The sequence below is a fragment of the Epinephelus lanceolatus genome, chromosome 1 (genome assembly GCF_041903045.1).
Source record: "Epinephelus lanceolatus isolate andai-2023 chromosome 1, ASM4190304v1, whole genome shotgun sequence".
NCBI lineage: Eukaryota > Metazoa > Chordata > Actinopteri > Perciformes > Serranidae > Epinephelus > Epinephelus lanceolatus.
The window spans coordinates 734,395-753,611 of record NC_135734.1 but is presented as its reverse complement, the minus strand read 5'-3'; the positions used below and the strand labels follow the sequence as shown (position 1 = coordinate 753,611).

The 19,217-nt window shown below is 42.1% G+C and overlaps 1 protein-coding gene across 1 annotated transcript in view; it reads right to left on the bottom strand.

Moving 5' to 3' along the window:
• LOC117251027 (dihydropyridine-sensitive L-type skeletal muscle calcium channel subunit alpha-1-like) overlaps window positions 1-19,217 on the bottom strand; it is a 590,852-nt gene that overhangs the window by 19,309 nt on the left and 552,326 nt on the right. Inside the window, exons 40-41 of the mRNA XM_078166193.1 lie at window positions 15,052-15,177; window positions 13,853-14,007 (exon numbers count right to left, since the gene is read on the bottom strand). Coding sequence (XP_078022319.1) covers window positions 13,853-14,007; window positions 15,052-15,177 — 281 coding nt within the window. The remainder of the gene's footprint in view (window positions 1-13,852; window positions 14,008-15,051; window positions 15,178-19,217) is intronic.

Below are 19,217 nucleotides of genomic sequence, written 5' to 3'. Positions count from 1 at the left end.
TACTCCAAAAACACCCCTATGGGAAGGGTTTTTTGAAAATTTCAAGGGGGCGCTATGGAGGCATTTTGTTCCCCCCCATGGGCGACGCCCATATCAGATGCAAGAGCTTGCCATTCTTGACCTGTTTGTCAATTTTCATGAGGATATGAGGTCGCTGAATCCATCAAAAAGCCAAACATATTTGGTGGCGAGGGATCGATAGTCGTCACACCACCACATGGACATCATTAGACGTAGCTTCACAGCGTTCATAAGGTAGCTTCACCAACTTGTTCTGCATGCATTAGAAGTGGAATGAAGTTGATGCAGTCAAGTTTGTGGCATCAGTACATGTTAAAGTAAAAACTGGTCACTTCCTGTTACCACCGGGGGGCGCTATGAGTAAGGTGGGATATTAACATATCGGGGTGTTCAGGGCGGAGCCATCATCATGTCCAGCAAGAGAGCTATTAACAATGGTAGAATAGTATAGAAATAAGGAAGCAAAAAACCTTTTAAAAAGAGTGGTTGGAACAATGTCAACCGAGTGGCATTAACATAGTTTAATCAAGGATGTGTTGTCTCCACATTTTGTCTAGACCTCAGGAATAAACGGAAAGTCCAGATCATAAGACCCAAAGAAGTGTTTTCAGATAAAACTTTTATTACACACCACCTCGCATTGGTTAATTATATCTTAATAGGGGTGGATTGTAATTTATGACTGCTGGCAATCTGGATGAGGTTGCTACCATTTATTGTAGATTTATGAACAGGGACACATTTCTCTGGCATGAGATTTGAGAATCAGAGAGCCAGGATCTGAATAACCAGTTTGAGTGGGGAGATGGATCGCTGAAAGTGTTCATGCCGGGGGAGGAAAATAGAGGGGGTGAGCAGAGGAGACAGTGACCTGAGATGAGACAGGAGAGGAAGAGAGGGGTTTCTGAGTGGGAGTGTGCCATGTAGAAAGTCATGCATGTGGAGACAAATGGACCACATGCTGAATTTAAACTGATGACATTGTCTGGGTGAGTTCTTTCTCTTTTTAAGAGAGGAACTTGATCCTAGAACAAGTCAAAATTGTCAATAAAATCCAAGTCCACAGCCAAGAGTGGGAATGAGGCTAGAAATAACAACAGACCTTCCACAGTCCTTTAAAATGTTAAAAAGGAGGATAAAATCTTTTTAAGGAGCTCTATTCTGTTGATTGAGCTTAGGAGTGAGGGCAGTGCATCCTGGAGATGTCCAAAATGATGGGGACTGCAGCACCAGGAAAACAGTGTGTGATTGTGTTTATGAAGCAGATGTTCCCGGTTATGGAACCTCCAAGGATTAAAGTAGTGGAGGGGAAGAGAGTATGATGAGATGATGTGTGTGTTTAAGCTACCTGGGCTAGACAGTGGACACTCAGCTACCTCTGTCTGTATTTTGTATACCACTTCAGGCTAGAGGGTTTTGGAAGGGAAGCTCTGCTGCATTGCCTAAAGAAGCTTAGAGCTGGAGAACATTGCTAGAAACAGCTGGAGACTAAACAGACTAAAACAGTAATGATGCAGAACATTTTTCCCAGTGGCTGAAAATGTTGAAATCTTAAAGCCCCCTGCACTGCTAAAAAACAAAAAAACAAAACAAACAAAATAGTGAAAAAAAAATAATAAAAACAACCAGCCAAAGGGTAAAACTGGCAGAATTGGAAGCTGAACTGCATTTTTTGGAACTGAAAGCTAAACTTGAAGACTGTCAAAGAGTTAAAATTGATTGCCTGAAAAGGCTGAAATTTCAAATGAACTGACCCTTCGCTAAGTCCCACCCCTCAAATTCAGACTGGCTAATCATAGCAGAGCATTGGCTAGCTCAGACAAGGGTCAGACCACAACATGGCTGTGCAGCACAAACTCTCATGCAATCAATTCAGATTTCCTTCATTTCAGGCTGTTTTTTTGGATTTCGAGCTAAACATTGTGCCTAGAACACGTCATGTATTACTGATACTCGTTTCCTGGAGAGACTGGACGGAGATATATGTTTCATCCCCATTCCAAAACCAAAGGCAAACCCGAAAAAGTGTAAGGTTAACTAGCTAACTACCAATGGTATAGCCTGCTGATCATACACATGCTGCTTATGCTTTTTAATGAGTATAAAAGTGAATAAAGACCTACCCTGCTCCACAGGAACCAGTGATGGAAAGTAGGGAAACTTTGCCCATATTCAACCAGCTGTGTGTCATCAAAGTGTGTGCATACAAAGGTTGTTTGGCTTCCCCCAGAGCTCCCTACCCATCAACCAGCAGAGGTGCAGCATGCAGAGGTCCGTCGGTGGAGGTCCGGGTGCTGGCAGTGGCATGGGGGAAGCCAAACACCGCTATTCTGCACAGACAGTGATGACACACTCTCTGAAATTGCTTTTGCATTTTTCCAAAAATGTTATAATACTTCTTCAGGGAGTGCAGTCTGTGACAGTGTGGGCGCCATGCAACGTCCAACAGGTTGATGGACCATAGCAAAGGGGCAGGGCTAAGTGAGAGCTAAGTGAGGGGTCAACTACACTACATGGCTGAAAAAACCTGGAACCTGAAATGTGAAACTGTCACAGCTGGAAGCTTAACTGCAGAGGTATATTGTTAAAAATGCTGGAAGCTAAACTGTAATACTGTCAGATGGTGTAATTGAAATTAATTGACTGAAAAGGCTTAAAGTTAGATGTTTTTAACGTTTTAACCTTATGTCATTTATGCTATACAAGCATAACATCAAGCCTACTCCAAGGAACTTCTTTACCTAAAAAAGCTAAGAGCTGAAATACATCGCTAGAAAAGCTAAAAGTTAAACTGACATACGCAGAAACTGAAATTTATTACTGAAAAAGGCTGAAAGTTTAAATGCATTGCACCACACTGCTGAAACCTTGAAGGTGAAATGTAAAATTAGTAGAGACGGGAGCTGAGCTGCATTACTCTAAAAACTGTGTCTGCTGCATACTTTTAAAAGCATAAACAGCAGAACAAAGTTGAGGCTACCCATAACATACAGCCCACTCAGGCTGGAGGTGTGTGTGTGTGTGTTAGTATGTGCCATTAGGGTTGTGTGAGACTGGGGTTGATGTAGTTGATGTAGGTATCAAAAAGCAGGTCTGAAGTTGAACAGCCTAATCTGCCTCAGCTAAACTGACTGGGGTTGAATGAGTGCATGTTAGCATGCTGACATTAACATTTATCTCAAATTATTATTGTGCCCTTTGCACTGTGTGATTTACTATTTTTGAAGTCAATACCAAAGAGCTGCTGGGTGACTGGTTGTAAGATGGACAGGCTCATTATGCATCCAGGCTTGGCCAGTTTAAAATACTTTACTCAAACACATCATCATGTTTTAAACTATCACTAAGGTAGTGGTATCATAAGACAACACAAGGCATGCTGAGGCCAATCAGATCAAGTATTCTGAAAATAACTAACATTAGATCACCAAAGAGGGCTTCAGAATTATCAAATACCATGTTGGCCTCAATATGCTTTAATTGAAATGTAATTTAGAATTTAAAAATTAACCAATAAGGATTAAAAACCAAAGCTCACTCAAGATGCAGTTAACAGACCACAGAATACACATAACCTTTCCCCCAAACAAAACAATGGCAGCGTTCTTGTGACATCAGATAGACTTCAGTGTAAAGGACTGCACTTGTCTTTTTACACTAGTAAAAAAACACTGGCAGCAATGCTGAAAACTGCATGTTTTGCCAGATGCAATACATATTTTGAGGCACTCCATTTTAGAGCGGGAGGAGGGAATAGAAATCCCAGAATGCTCTCATTACAAAGTCATCAAACACCAGTACTTCATCAGTGATTTCTGTATCAGCACTCAATGCCCAACTACTTTTTGTGAAAGTATGATACTACGCCTGGGTGGCATCACCTTGTAATGTGGCCAAATCAAACCTTTTGCTGTGTTATAATATGCCGCTGGTCAGCCAGAGAGCACCTGTTGTGGCAGTATGATACGCTGCTGGATGGTATCAGGTTGAAACATCCTCTAAAATGACACAACCTTTCCTAAAGTTATCAGTCTCAAATCACCTATGAAAGTATGATTGTGGGCAAACAGGGGCTTGCTTTTGATACTCATGTTGGTCATTCTTCTGACTGAGTCCCACAGTTTCGTTGTGTTGGATTTTGACAGTTCCTGTTCTGCCTGTTCCTTATGCTGCAACTGAACTTCTCTCATTTGCTGGTTGAGGTCTTTTTGTGCAGCCCTGACTCCTCCGGTATCTCGTGATTTGAAGGCCATTTTCTTCCTGCTGATACATTTCTTAATGTCTTTGTGATATAGGGGTTGTTTGGATATCTCTTAGCAGTTATATGTGGTATAGTAGAATCCACACAGAAGGAAATGTAGGCAGTAATTGATTCTTTGACCCCATCAATATCTGCATCCTGAAAGAAAATGTCTGAGTCCGTGCAGATAAAGCATCCTCTCTGCTCACTGGACCACTTACAGTCTGAACTTCTGGTTTGCTTAACTTAAAACTGACCAACAAGTGGGGAGCAGATGGATTTCATTATGGTCAGAGTTGCTTGGGGGGGCTATCTCTAGCTGTGCAGGCATCCTTAATATTACCATAGCATTTGTCAAGAATGTTGTTTCTAGTGCTACACTTCAGGTACTGATGAAAGCCAGGCAGGGATGTCTTCAAACTGCAGTGGTTAAAGTCACCAAGAATCCGCATGGGTGTAGTGTAGGTGGTAGTGTGGTTGCAGGGTAACACACAGCAGTTGGAGGTCGGCTTGCATATACTCTCTCTGACTGCAAAATTACAGCACCAGCTGTCTTTGACATAAACAAAAACCCCTCTTTCTCTTATTTAACTGGAGTTTTCATCTTTGTCAGAGTGTATGTGGTGAAAACCCATCCATTTGTATATTTGTATAAAGTTGCGTGGTACATCATTACTGAACCAAGTTTCTGTGAATACCATCAGGCCAGACTCAAGATCTTTATAGCTGGCTCAAACCTACGTGCACAGTTCGTCCAGCTTGTTTTTCAGGGAGTGAGGGCTACAGAGCAGCAGGGGAGCAAATGGTAGCTCTGTGGCTCTCTGGATGTGCTGTTTGATGCCATGTTTCTGGCCTTCCTGGCTTGGCAAAGGCCCAGTCCAGACTGCCACAACAGCTCCCTGGCATGTTGTTCAGCAAACCTGGCAATGGTAACACTCCATAGTCCCATAAACCCAGAAGTTCAGTCTTTGTGCATTAGCTTACCAGTGCTTGTGGGCCTGTCTATGAAGTACTGAGCAACCTGGCTTGACAGGATTAGCCATGCTACTAAGCAGCTCCATTCACTGACCGTTACAGACCATAAATGGAGACATCACGAACAAACAATTTGCAGCAGGAGCTTTCCTCCGTGTCACCAGCAGAGCAGTGCCATCTTTTAAACACTATGGGCTCTAGTTTTGCAGACCGGGCGAGGTGGGGGCGCAGTGCACCTGCGCTTCGCCAACTGGGTGTGGCCAGGCGGATTTTGCAAGTTTGGCACACCGTGCGCCTGGCGCATCTACTCCTCTTTCCCACCTCCGTCCCTCCTACCTGCGCAAGTCGGAAAGAGGGAGAAGAGAAGGCATGGAGTGGGTTTTACACACATCACACCAATCAAATGAGCCCCTCTCCTTGCCCTTAAATGCGCTGCATGAAGGCATAATGAGAATTTACTCAATTCGCCATGGCAGAAGAGAACAGCAGCTTCAGACGGCCAAACTTCTCCCAGGAGGAAACTGATGTTTTGGTCCAGGAGGTCCAAGCTCGCAGTGTCCAAATATACGGAACTGCGAGCAGACCTCTACGGGCTGATGATGCAAAGGTAGTCTGGGAGGAGGTCACCACAACTGTAAATCAATGTTGCGTTTCTCTCTTGCGCGCGCGCTCCCTCTTTCTCTCTCGCAGTCTCACTCTGTTTCTTTTCTTTTGACTTTTCTAAGATGACAGATGCTGAATATATACTCCCTATCTGATGCTGTGGCTGTTTGTGGTTGGCTGAGAGGGATGTGAACTCATTAGTTTGTAGCTGTGTTAATCAAATCAGGTTGGGTTTCCATTACGCATGCCAAACGTGCCAAACGGTGCCAATCCCCTTTGATCTGACATCAGATGTGACGGGACAGTTGATATAGAGATACATTTATGTGCTGATTGCAGATTGTTGCATTGAATAGTGGTTTGGGTATTTATTGCATCGTTAATGTGCCTGATATTCTGGAAACCTGTTTGTGAGGTTTTGGTGATGTGTGCACACTGTCCGCCGGTCAGCCAAACTTCGGCTTACACCGGCTGCGCTCCGCCTGCGCTGACAGTAGACCTGGTTTCAGCTGGCGAGCTTTTAGCGCACCTTTGGCGAAGCCTTTTGGCACAAAACTGTCACTACGCCAAGCTGGATCTGTCGACAGAGCCTTTGTGCTCCACTGTCTCTCAGATTAACTCATATCGCAGCGGTGCCTGGATAGTAGGGCGGGCCATACTCATGTGAAAACTTGAATCTAAAGGAAATCCTAACATGAGGGGTGTCTAAATTATGTATTTTTTAATGAGGAATTCAAATATGAGTTTATTTTTTTAATTGGATAACTCTAACCTACATCAATTTTGTATTTAAATAACTAATTCTACCCTTTTGAAACCCTTTGTAAGATATAAGAAGATGTTAGGGAAATTAATGGACAAATCCAATTCAAATTTCCATATTTATTAACAGGTTAATGCATGAACATTGTTAGGTTGCACAAGTCCTGCTTTGATTCATTTTTGGACATCAGTCTCCTGCTGGTCTCTTGAGCCCTGATCCCTCCATCCCTCTTTTCCTGTGAGAAGTATTTGGCAGAAGCCTCAGTCACCATTTTCACAACCCTCTGTGTGGCAAGGCCAGTTGGGCACCTTCATGGGGGTGTTGATGAAGTTCTTCACCTCTGAAGTGCTTAGGGAGCAGGTGAGAGGTGGCTCTGATACACCCTCTGACCGGCTGATTAAGTCACCAATGGTGGAAGCATCACAGTTGATGTCAGGTGTCCTTCTGGTCCTGACAGAGGAGTCCCCCAACTGAGTGTCTTGGTCCCCGTCTCCCCTGATAGCCAGGATTCTCTCCACCCCATCAATCCTCTCCTTCTGATCCTCAGAGCACAACAGTGTCTGGATGAGGGCTTCACTGTGGGCATACCAAGCAGATCTTTTCACAGTTGGCATCACAATGTCCAGCACCTCCTTCCTCTGGGACTTGAGGCAGTCCAGCTGAAACAGGATGTGCCTAGGCCCTTCGATCCAGGAGTGATTGACCTTCACTTTGAACCAACATGGATAGTACACTCCAATGATAAATTCCACAATGAATCGCAGATTCTTCAGGTTCTTTCCTTTAAGTCCGTGCTTTGACACCCAGAGCCTGAGAAGTCCGTTCACTGTGTTGAGCCAACGGCTGTGGTTCACTGGTCCTATCTCCAACAGAGCTAGCCTTGCAGGAAGCACTCCATCCCTGACTGCACAGACAATTTTATACCCATAGTGTTGGTCAGTTGCGAGATCTTGAATGACCTTGTCAGACAGCTTGATCAGTGGTGGGCCAACAGAGATCTGGGGGAAGTTTGGATTGATATCCAATTCTGTAACAGAATCAAGGAGTTTTCCTATTGTCCCAGATAATTTGTTGTCTGACAGAGTAGGGCCATCAAGGGCAACAATGAGATGGCGTAGGGGAAGTTCACCAGTGTGCAGGTTGCACACCAACCAGACCAGCTTTCTCCTAATGTGCAGCCCCAGCTTGCGCATGACTCCAGCTTTCACACCAGTGTTGACATTTGTTGAGTCTCCTCCAATGGCCCACAAGGTCTTATCAAAACCCTGCTCTTTCAGCCAGGCAAACAGGACCTTAGCAATCTTCTCTGCATGTGACTCCTCTTTACTTGCTTTCTCTGGGGTGAAGTGGAACAGATAGTTGCTGCCTGGCTCACTAACGACACTATAGTGTTCTTCCTTGATCTTTGCAGGAAAAGACTGGACACTGCCCTCAGCCTCCATCATCATATTGGTCAGGTCAATCCGCCCATCAAAGAGGATACAGGAGATCCCACCCTCCTCCCTGCACTTTTCCTCAAACTCTTCTCCCAGCTCTCTCATCAACTTCTCCTGTGCTCTCTTGACCTTGTTCTTATCAATCACTTTACTTGTGTCGTCTTCTGTGATGATTCCCGCATCAATCAGGGCTGCAGTTGCTATGGCTGCAGTTGGCCTCAGCCCTATGCCATACCTTACACTAGCAAGGGCTATGTTTGGAATCTCATCATAGTTTTTCTGTACCTTCACTGAAGCTGCAGGTTCAGGGTCAGTTTCAGGACAAACTCATCTTCAGCACCACTTCTCTCCACTTCCAGATCCTCATCACCATCTGCCAAAAATCTCTCAATGTCCTTCTTGACTGCCTTCTCTGCTGCTGCAGAATTTTCCTCCTTGCTCCTCCTCCTTTCCTCTCCCTTCTTTTCCATTCCCTGTCTTTCCAATTTCTTCACCTGTCTCCTGTGCTCTGGCAGATCAGGGCCCCCCATTTGGTGGGGACCTTTACTTCCAACCTTCTCTTTCTGGCCCTTGATGTAGGCAAGCTCCTTAACAGGAATCTTTTTCTCTCTGCTGCAGGAACGGTTAATGTGGGTTTGGTTCACACAGCCTTCACAGCCTTCTTCCTCACAATTGGTTATCCAACACTTGCAAGTCAAAATATCAAATAACTTGTCTAACTTGAGCATGAACCTCTCTTTTGCATCAAGTTTGCCCTTCCCAACAGAAAACTTCACTGCCTGATTCCAGACGTCCTTGAGCTTGGACATGATGGTCACCTTTTCATTGATAACAGGTGGCTTGAAAAGAGCATTAGCTTTACTCCACTGACAAATCGGAGCAGGGTAGATGTCACCCACCAGCTGATCCACTGGGTAGTTTCTCCGGTCATCTTCACTTTGTTCCCTCAAGTAGATGCCATACCTCAGGATATCCCTCACAGTTGGCAGTTCAGACACCAACAGCTCCCGCCCGTTGCCAACAAGAATACTCAAATGAGAGCTTGATTTCGACCTTGTTTTAACATGAGTTATGATGATGTTATAACATTTTTTAAACTACTGCACAACTCAACACAATATGAAATTAAAATGCAATTCTCACTCAGTCCCTCAGTCAGCAATTTGAATGAGTGAGAATGCAAACATCAAATTATTTAAGTGTTTCCCTAGCTCTGTTCCTTTTTTTTGCGTTAACACAAACTCACACACTTACTGGAACATCACTTCTAGTATAACTGTATAACTGTCAGGTGGCTCTTATGAGGTAGAAGACTTTTTCCCTCCAGAATTTCTTCTAATCATATAAAATTTAATGTTTCACTTGATAAACCTCCTCAAAATAGTAATTTTCTTACTATTTCTGAGCTAGATGGTATCACAAATACAATTCAAACATTCCAGAAGAATAGCAAAATAACCCAAAATTTAAAAATAATCAACTGCAAATTGATGTAGGTTAGGGTTATCAGAATTAAAAATTAAATTCAGATTTGTCTTCTACACACCAAAATACATGATTTGAACACCCCTCTTAATTGATTTAAAAACATTTTTGAGTATGGCCCGCCCTACTGGATAGCGTGACGTGTGTGGTTGTGCTGCTGCCGTGGTCCTGCCAGATGCCTCCTGCTGCTGCCATCATTAGTCATTAGTCATACTTCTACTGTTATTATACACATATGATTATTGTCACACATGTATACTGCCAGATATTAATATATACTTTCAACATATTGTACCACAGTAGCCAGAACTATAACCATAATATTATTACTTTCAATAATGTTGTTGTAAGCTACTGTCATTACCGTCTGTCCTGCATCTCTCTCTCTCTCTCTCTCTCTCTCTCTCTGTCTCTCTTTCTGTCTCATTGTGTCATACGGATTACTGTTAATTTATTATGCTGATCTGTTCTGTACGACATCTATTGCACGTCTGTCCGTCCTGGAAGAGGGATCCCTCCTCAGTTGCTCTTCCTGAGGCTTCTACCATTTTTTTCCCCCGTTAAAGGTTTTTTTTTTGGGAGTTTTTCCTTATCCGCTGCGAGGGTCCTAAGGACAGAGGGATGTTGTATGCTGTAAAGCCCTGTGAGGCAAATTGTGATTTGTGATATTGGGCTTTATAAATAAAATTGATTGATTAATTGATTAACCTCCCCCTGCTGCACCGCCACACCCATCTCAGCGCACCTCGGTCTGCCAAACTACCAAACTGAGCGCGCCTTGGGTTGCGCTGCTCGAAACTAGCTCTGCGCAGGGTTCGCCACCCTGCACCATCCTGCGCTGCGCCGGGAAACTAGAGCCCTTAGCAGAGATGGGACCAAGTCACACATGTGCAAGTCTCAAGTAAGTCTCAAGTCTTAACCTTCAAGTCTCAAGTAAGTCCCAAGTCATTTTTTCTTGGTCAAGTCAAGTCAAGTCAAGTCACAGGTTATGTCAAGTCAAGTCAAGTCAAGTCCTGTAATAGGTCAAGTCAAGTCCAAGTCAAGTCACCTTATTATTGTAATTTTATCTGCAGAATCTGATCTTAATAAAGTGAAAAGAAAAGATATAAGTAACTGTCAGTAAACACTGACTTAATTGCTGCAATGTTTACTTTGCAGGGGTGACCCCCATGCGTGCGCACACACACACACACACACACACACACACTAACCAAGGCAGCGGCCAAAATTACCTATTTAGCTCATTTAACCCTGTGTTGCTCGTTCATAAAACGTACAGCCGGTCTTCTGATTGGTCGGAATGTTTGCTCACGTTTTCTGGGGTTAATGTTAGCAAATAAATTAAAAAACAAGTTCCACCAAACCGTTCATAGAATGAATTTCCATAGAATTCTTTTCTCAAAGGCTCAAGGAGCCACTGGACAAGGACTAAAGAGCCACATGTGGCTCCGGAGCCACAGACTGCCTACCCCTGTTCTAACCGAAAACATGATGTGAATAACACTCAAGTCATTCAAGTCATCGTGTCTCAAGTCAAGTTAAGTCCCGAGTCTTTAACTTCCAAGTCCGAGTCAAGTCTCAAGTCTTTTATTTTTTGTCAAGTCAAGTCACAAGTCATCAAAACAGCGACTCGAGTCGACTTGAGTCCAAGTCACAATGACTCAAGTCCCCATCTCTGGCCCTTAGTCTAATTTATCACTGCAAACTGACCCTTGCAGCAGATGGAACTGTGTCTGAAATTAAAGAGTAATGTTGGACACACCATAATCTGACACAGGCCCACTGTCAGGGGAGGTCAAAGGGTACAGATGACCCCAGCTCAAGGGGAGCCCATGAAAAGGTCTATGGTTGACCCTTAAAGTTATATGTTATATGTATTTACATGATAAATAAATGTGTTCTTATCATTAAAACACATTTCAGTGTGCCATCTGATACTCCCACCCCAGCAGGTATTGTGAAATGGTGCAGTCAGGGGAGTCAGATGCATGATGCACAGAACTCACAGGCGTTGCTGATGTAAAAGTGAGCCAGACTGCAGCCTGATTTGCTAAGTCAGAATGCCGCACCAAAACTCAGGGACTCCTAAAAAAAAAGCTAGGGTACAGAGAGAACAAAAAAATTAAAGGAAAAGAGAGATGATGACCAAATGTCTGGAAAAAATGTAAAAAAGCAGCAGGTATTTCAGGCTGAGGTAAAAGTGAGGAGTTGGGCAGACTAATGTTAGCAAATACAGATGCAGCCACTTCAAATTTCCCAGGCCTTCCGAAAGCCTTCCGGAAGCCTGCCAACGCCCATTTATTCAATTACAAGGTGTCACCATGAGATGGCGCTTCCCTCACAGAAACACAAAAACTCTCAAAGATTTAGAGGTGCTTGTACTTTACCTAGTAGTATTTCCATTCTTTGCTACATTATTAATCTGCTCCACTGTCTCAGATGTGAATATTGCACTTTTATTGCACTACTTGTATTTTAAAGACTTAGGTTGGCCTCTTAGTTACAGTACTTTTGTACAATAATATAAATTTGTTGCTAGGTTATATTATTACAGGTTACAATAAGCCACCCAGCTGTATTTAAGTTATTAAAATGACCACCTTTATCTGCTGCAGCATCAGTGTTATAAACACATTAGTTATTAAGGAAAACCTAAAATTTTGTTATAATTGGCCCAAGTCTCCCCTATCTAAAAATATTGACTTAGTCTCTCAGAATAATGAGAAACATTTTGAAAATAATTACTTAAATCATTTTGAAAAAGTTGCCCATTAAGAGACTTAAATTTTAAAATAACATTAACATTAATTAAGAGACAAAAAAAATTTTTTGGTTTATAATATGAAGAGTTGTAAAATGTCACTTTTATGAGGTAGCTCTCTCCCACGATTACAGTAATAAGAGGTCCAGTAAACCACTTCAGCTTACCCACTCATTGCTCCTCCTGGTGGATAGACAGACCATTGCAACTGGTTTCTACAAATGAAACTTAGGGGCGTTTCCAGTCGGCCCCGTATTCTCTACGTCATTGTGGGGGATCTCATTAGAGCTACCAGCCCGGCCAGGTGACAACAGGGACTTGTCATGGATCGGTCAGGGTTCTACCACGGGCCAAACAGAAATTTGAAGTGGCTGCATCTGTAAAACCTGCTGTAGCGGGCTCAGTTTTAAAACTACAGGGAAGACACTGGTATCATATTAAACTAGAGGACCTGAGGCATCCATTGGTACCAATCATTTTAAGATAGCATTTTGGAGAGGGGTATGACTGCCATATACTCTTTACACTATCTCTGTTCAGCACACAATATGACCAATATTTGATTAAAGTAGCCCTCATGATTGTATGAATAAATAAAAAATATATATAAATATTTGTTCACTCATGATATGATGGTATGATATAATGCCTTGCAGTAATTTCTTCATTAAATGTTTGATTTGACTTTTCTCTAATCATTCGTTGGAGGGCATTTTTCAGCCCAGGACAAACGTGACTACCTCTACTTTTCAAAATAAGAAAATAAGGTCTTAACACAGAGTAGACACAAAATGCATGTGGAAATATGATTAATTGGATTACATTCACAGGAATCTTTACTCTGCTGTCCATATTGACAGTTCAGCTGCAAAAAACACTCTGCGCTCCATTAATTTCCAGATATGTGCACATACATCAAAAGAGTGCATCAACAGGTATTACAAGTGTCACTTTATGTAAATCAGATGATCTTGGCTCTGAATAAATACTCTCTAAATTAAAAAATAATGCAATTTTGGAGCCCCAAACAGTAATTTATCGCCCTTAGTCTTTTTACATCAAGGACAGGTTTTGCTTTACTTTTACTGGGTATTGTGTTCAGTTCTAACAACACCAACACTGTACTATATTGTCTAATTTTGTGAAACAATATACAGAAATACATCTCTTTGGAGTGCACAATAAAAAAGGATAAAAGAAAAAAAAACAATGTGGTAAATGGAATGGATGGACCAGTCATTCAACCACTCAAAGTGCATTCACATTACTTGTAACATTCACCCATTCACACACTGGTGGCTGTGGCTGCTATACAAGATGCCAACTGCTACTCATTATAAACTTTCAAACACCAATTGAACAGCCATCTGGAGCTATTTGGGGCTCAGTATCTTGCTCAAGGATACTTAAGCACGCGGACTGGAGAAGCTGGGGATAGAACTGCCTGTCTTCTGATCAGTGGATGATCTGCTCTATCTGCTGAGCCACAGCTTCCCAATAATGCCATACACTTGAGGTTCCATCAAAATAAAGAGAATACACCCAAACATACACATGAGCAAACAGACCTGTGACTTGTGCTGCTGTTGGTGATATTTATGTTGTTGTTGATGACTCCTTCTGCCATTTGCAGAGGGCGCTGGTTCGTGGCTTGGTTGGCATTGGCCATCTCACTTTCCACAGAAAACGGGTCTGAGTGGTTTCCAAAGAGACTACCTTGTCTCTGTTTCAAAACAGAAAACAGCAGAGTTACTGCAGCCTATATATATAACTGACACATGCAGTATGTTAAATACGTCAATACAACATAATAGAAAAACATGACACCCTAGTATTGAGACTGTCAGTATGATGTATTTGAATTGTTAAGTGGTAACTTCTTGGCCAAATTCTCAAGAATTTTTTTGACTCTAGATTTTTGTATGCTTTTCCTGACTCTTTATTTTGTCGTCCTCTCAGTGCCCGGCCTGTTTTCATCTTCCACGCTCAGCCCCAGCCTTTTCATCTGCTCGGATCCTCTCCACCTGGACATGCAACGACTCACTTGGCCCAGCTTTGAGTTCCCCTCATCTACACTCCTGCTTTACTGCCGTTTTCTGGATAATAAACCAGTTAACTCTTACTCCTGTCTTCTGTCTGCATTGTGGGTTCAGCTCCTCTTCCCAGCGAAAGCTTAACAGGAGTTATGGCCAGGCTTTATTACAGCCTGAATAATGAGGTTAAGTAATCTCCTCCCATGGTCTGTACATCCGTTGTTAGAACAAGGGATATACTTATCTGATGCAGACATCAGGGTAGTACAAATATACTCCCTTATCTTATATTTCCTTGATATACTGTATATATATTTTTTATTATTATTATCTCCTAGACTACTGTTTGAGTGAAGACAGGGAAGGCTGTTTGTTAAACCCTAGCCTATATAAATGGACCTGCACTTGAATAGTGCCTTTCTAGTCATCTGAAATCTCAAAGCGCTTTTTATACTACGAGTCACATTCAGCCATTCACACAAACATTCATACACTGGTGACCAAGGCTACTATACAAGATGCCACCTGCTATTCAGTTTTTTTTAAACACACTCACACCAATGGATCAGCCAGTGGAAGCAATTTGGGGTTCAGTATCTTGCTAAAGAATACTTCCACAGAGACAGATCTTCCGATTAGTGGACGACCCACTCTTCTCTGAGCCACAGTCCTTCCACACTTCCTTTCCTCACTCCCTCCACCTATCCATTCATCTTTTCATTCTGTCCTGTTACCCTGAAGACGCCCTCCACAGCAGCTTCTTCAATAGCTCGCTCCATCTCTTCTTCAGGCACAAGGTCTCCGGAGATGGCCCTGTGAAGCTCTGGAGCTGCCTCTTCCTCGATATTCCTCAACCCTGCCTAATATACATACAGAAAGATTTGGTTACTAAAGAAGAGAAGAAGTAGTAGTAGCTATCAGAAGAGAACAAAAAACTTATAAAGCACTTTTATATGTATTTTAGTTGTTCTACATCATGTGGATTATACCTTGACTTTTCACTCTCTTTCATTGTTTATCATTCAAAGTATCTGAATGAGGGATATTCTCAGTGAAAGGTAGGTAGCTGACAGTCTCAGGAAGATACACAGTGGGCCTGCTTCTACGGTGAATGGCAAATGGACTGTACTTGTATAGCACTTTTCTAGTTTTCCAACCACTCAAAGCACTTTTACACTACATGTCACACATTCACAGACACAATCACACACTGGTGGCCAGGCTACCATACAAGGTGCCAGCTGCTACTCAAGTAACCATTCACTCGCACTCACACACTGATGGAACAGCCGTCGGGAGCCATTTGGGGTTCAGTATCTTGCCCAAGGATACTTTGACATGCAGACTGGAGGACCAGGGGATCAAACTGTCAATCTTTTGATTAGTTTTTTAGTGGATTTTTTTTTTGCGTTTGCCACCGTAGTTAGCAGCCCGTTTGTGATGAAGAACATTGATTTTCTTAACAAGAAATTGCTTTATTTAATCTTTTTCCCATTTTTGATTGCTAAGTCAGTTTGTTTTGGGGAGGGGGAGACCTCTGCAGATGGTTAAGCACCAGGGGAAAACCTCATAAACGTCTGGATCTTAAGTTATCAGAGAACCAAGATACGAGTTAACCTGCCAGACAGTAAAAACCTAATAAAAAATAAATAAAACTGCAAATAGGGGTGTCAGTGGCTTAGTGGTAGAGCAGGCGCCCCATGTACAAGGCTGTTGCCGCAGCGGCCCGGGTTCGAGTCCAGCCTGTGGCCCTTTGCTGCATGTCATCCCCTCTCAGTTTTGATTTGATCATTCTACGACATTCCTACGGGCTGTAGTGGCCATTATAGTGTGTCTAGGTGGCGCTAGAGAGCCCATTTTGGCACTTTTTTAATTTTAGCAAATTTTTTGCTAGTCCTGACATGTGTGTCAATTTTGGTGAGTTTTTGAGAATGTTTAGGGGGTCAAATTTTGTTTTTTTGAGCATCAATGGGGCCCCATGTCATGCAGTAGGTGCCCTTTTTTCCTTTTCGCCCCTGCCCTTCAAACATCCTGAGTCCATCACTGAGAGGGAGAGACAAGCTTTGTGAGAGCAGGCAGATGGAGATGACTTTAAAATGTTTCGAACTCTTCCCTGTTATTCCCAAACCGTGGGTCCAATCGTCAATCTGACCATACCAGCAGAGAGATACACTTATCCCGAATGCAGACATATAGGTTTCATGTTTGTGGAGTCAAAAATGCGATTTTTGTTGCAAGTTTAAGATGTCTAGCTCACAACTGACACATTTGCTCGTTACTTTCAGAGGCACTAGCTCACTTCCTGTTGGATTTAGGTCAGGGATGTCAGCGCGTGATTTGTAGGTCTTGACATGAAGAAGCCGTTTTGGTTTGATCTTTCTATGACATTCCTACGGGCCGCAGTGGCCATTGTAGTGTGTCTAGATGGCACGGAGATCGTCAGGAGGTTTTGTGGCACGTCACCTTTAAGAGCCCATAAAATCCAAACCGTTCGAGGTTTTGGGAGACGGTGGGAGAAAGAATAATAATAATTAAAGCTGTGAGCAGCGTTGGGCGGGACCTCGGACTCACGCCGTTACGGCCTTCAGCTCACGTAGACAGTTATAGAACCCTCTCCAGGGGGGCACTAGCTCACTTCCTGTTGGATTAAGGTCAGGGGTGTCAGCGCGTGATTTGTAGGTCTTCATGAGACAAACAAGCTAGTTTTGGTTTGATCTTTCTACGACATTCCTACGGGCCGCAGTTAGTGTGTCTAGGTGGCGCTAGAGAGCCCATTTTGGCACTTTAGGGGTTAATTTTTTCATTTTATACTTTTTTTCGCCAGGTCTGACATGTGGTGACAGTACTCCTGGTTTGTTGTGTAAGTACATGAATATATAAATACATAATATACATTTTAACAGGATAACAAATATTAACATGGATAAAACATGAATTATAAAGGAGAGTGAATCATAAAAGAAAACAATTTTTACAAAGACTAAAATGGTGATTAAACAAAGGAGCTTGTAATTTTGGAGTGTAACATTTCCTCAAAGATGTGTATACTTTCCTGATGTTTGTAACACTCTGGACTTGTACTTGAAATGAGGTAATTTGCTGTAACCCTCCAGGTCATCCAGTTGGGTTCAGAGAAGTAATATTGATGAAAATTAATGGAAATACTTTTAAGGTCATTTTTAAAGTAATTTAAAACCTCTTAACCTGTTAACCCTATGGGCCTGAATGACGCATAGTGCATCCAAATTCACACCTGTTCTTCTCTGACCGTGCGAGAAGCCATATCACGTGAAACAGCGGAATCGTAGCTTTCCGACAAGATCAAGCACTTGTCGGTAGTCCAATGTTTTCACAACGAAAAAAATGATAAAGTTACACTAAAAATTATGTATAACAGGACTTCCATGCAGCTTTGCAACACATTACTCTTAGATGGATTACTCGTGAATGCAGGGTTGCACAGAAATGTCACGATATCACATGAAAGCGCAGCACTAGAGCTTTCCAGTGATACCACACACATCATTGTGCTGTCATCCCATCACGCTATAAATACAGATTGATTGTCTACAAAATAAAAACCTGACGAATTTCTTTACAATCCATCTTGTTATCAGTCACTTGATATAGTGAGGAATATCGTATCTTACCACGTCTTAGGCTTGCATGTGTTTCTCCCTGTCTATCCACATTTGTAGTCTGGCTTTCAAGATGCAAATATCTCCATATTGTCCAGTTGACACTCCATCAAACTTTGTATGACAAGACCAACGTACTTCACCTTTGCGCACCCAGACAACTGTAGCCTAATTATGCATGCATGACAGGGCCGTAGTCACCATATACATTGAGGGGGACATGCCCCCCCCTCCAATGCCCAAAATGTCCCCCCAGTATATAACTGAAACTGAAAAACAACAACAAACTTTGTTTACTGCAAACAAAGTGGCAACTATTATCTTGGAGGACATCATTGCACTTGGTTGACTATTTTTCTATTATCTTAGATGTAAATATTGCATGTTTCTTTCAGAGAAAACACATTTTTGACTTGTGAATGAGTCAATGGAATTTCTTGCAATAATGAAAAAATACTGGCAATCATGTCCGCCTGGCACAAACCACATGTTTTGGATAACTGTGAAGTGACAGAATGTCCCACCATCATGGGTCTTATATTGCCAGATTCCAGAGAGTCTCCCCTTTTCATATATGGCAGAATATGTCTTTTTCCAACTTGCTATGCTGAGATACATGTAAAAATGTAAGAATTTAGTCACACAGATTTGTTTTTTCATTGATATAAACATTAATATAAAATATAGGCACATAGAAGGACATGAAATGATGGCAAATCTGCTTAGCCCAGATTGTCCTGAAAAAAAAAAACAAGATATAGCATGTGTATGTAGCCTTTATAATGACTGTGATATGAGCTTAAAAGTAAAGGCAGTAAAAATACCCCAAAAACGCCTAGGGCCCATAAGAGCTTGGGTGTACAACAAATGATTGCGCTCATTTTCAAGTTCATTTTTAAAAAGTAAAGGGTTCTTATGAAGGTGGTGTGAGCTTATATTTTGAAAGTTGTAGACATAAGCCATGTGACCTAATGAAACTTTGACATGTGTGATGATCAAACAACACATCCATATTTATTTGAAATCATGTGACCTAGTGAAAGCTTGATTGATGTAGGCAGACACAAATAGATTACAGAACATTACAATATGTATTTAACAGTCATAATCACAAAAGTAGCAATGATATTATCAGTAATAAAGGCTGTAGTAGTATGTGGGAGATGGAAAACACTGATATATAATGTGTAGCTGTTGAAGTCGATACAATAAATGGTGTAGGAGTAGATATTTTTTGAGAAAGAATTTTTGTAAAACGGCAT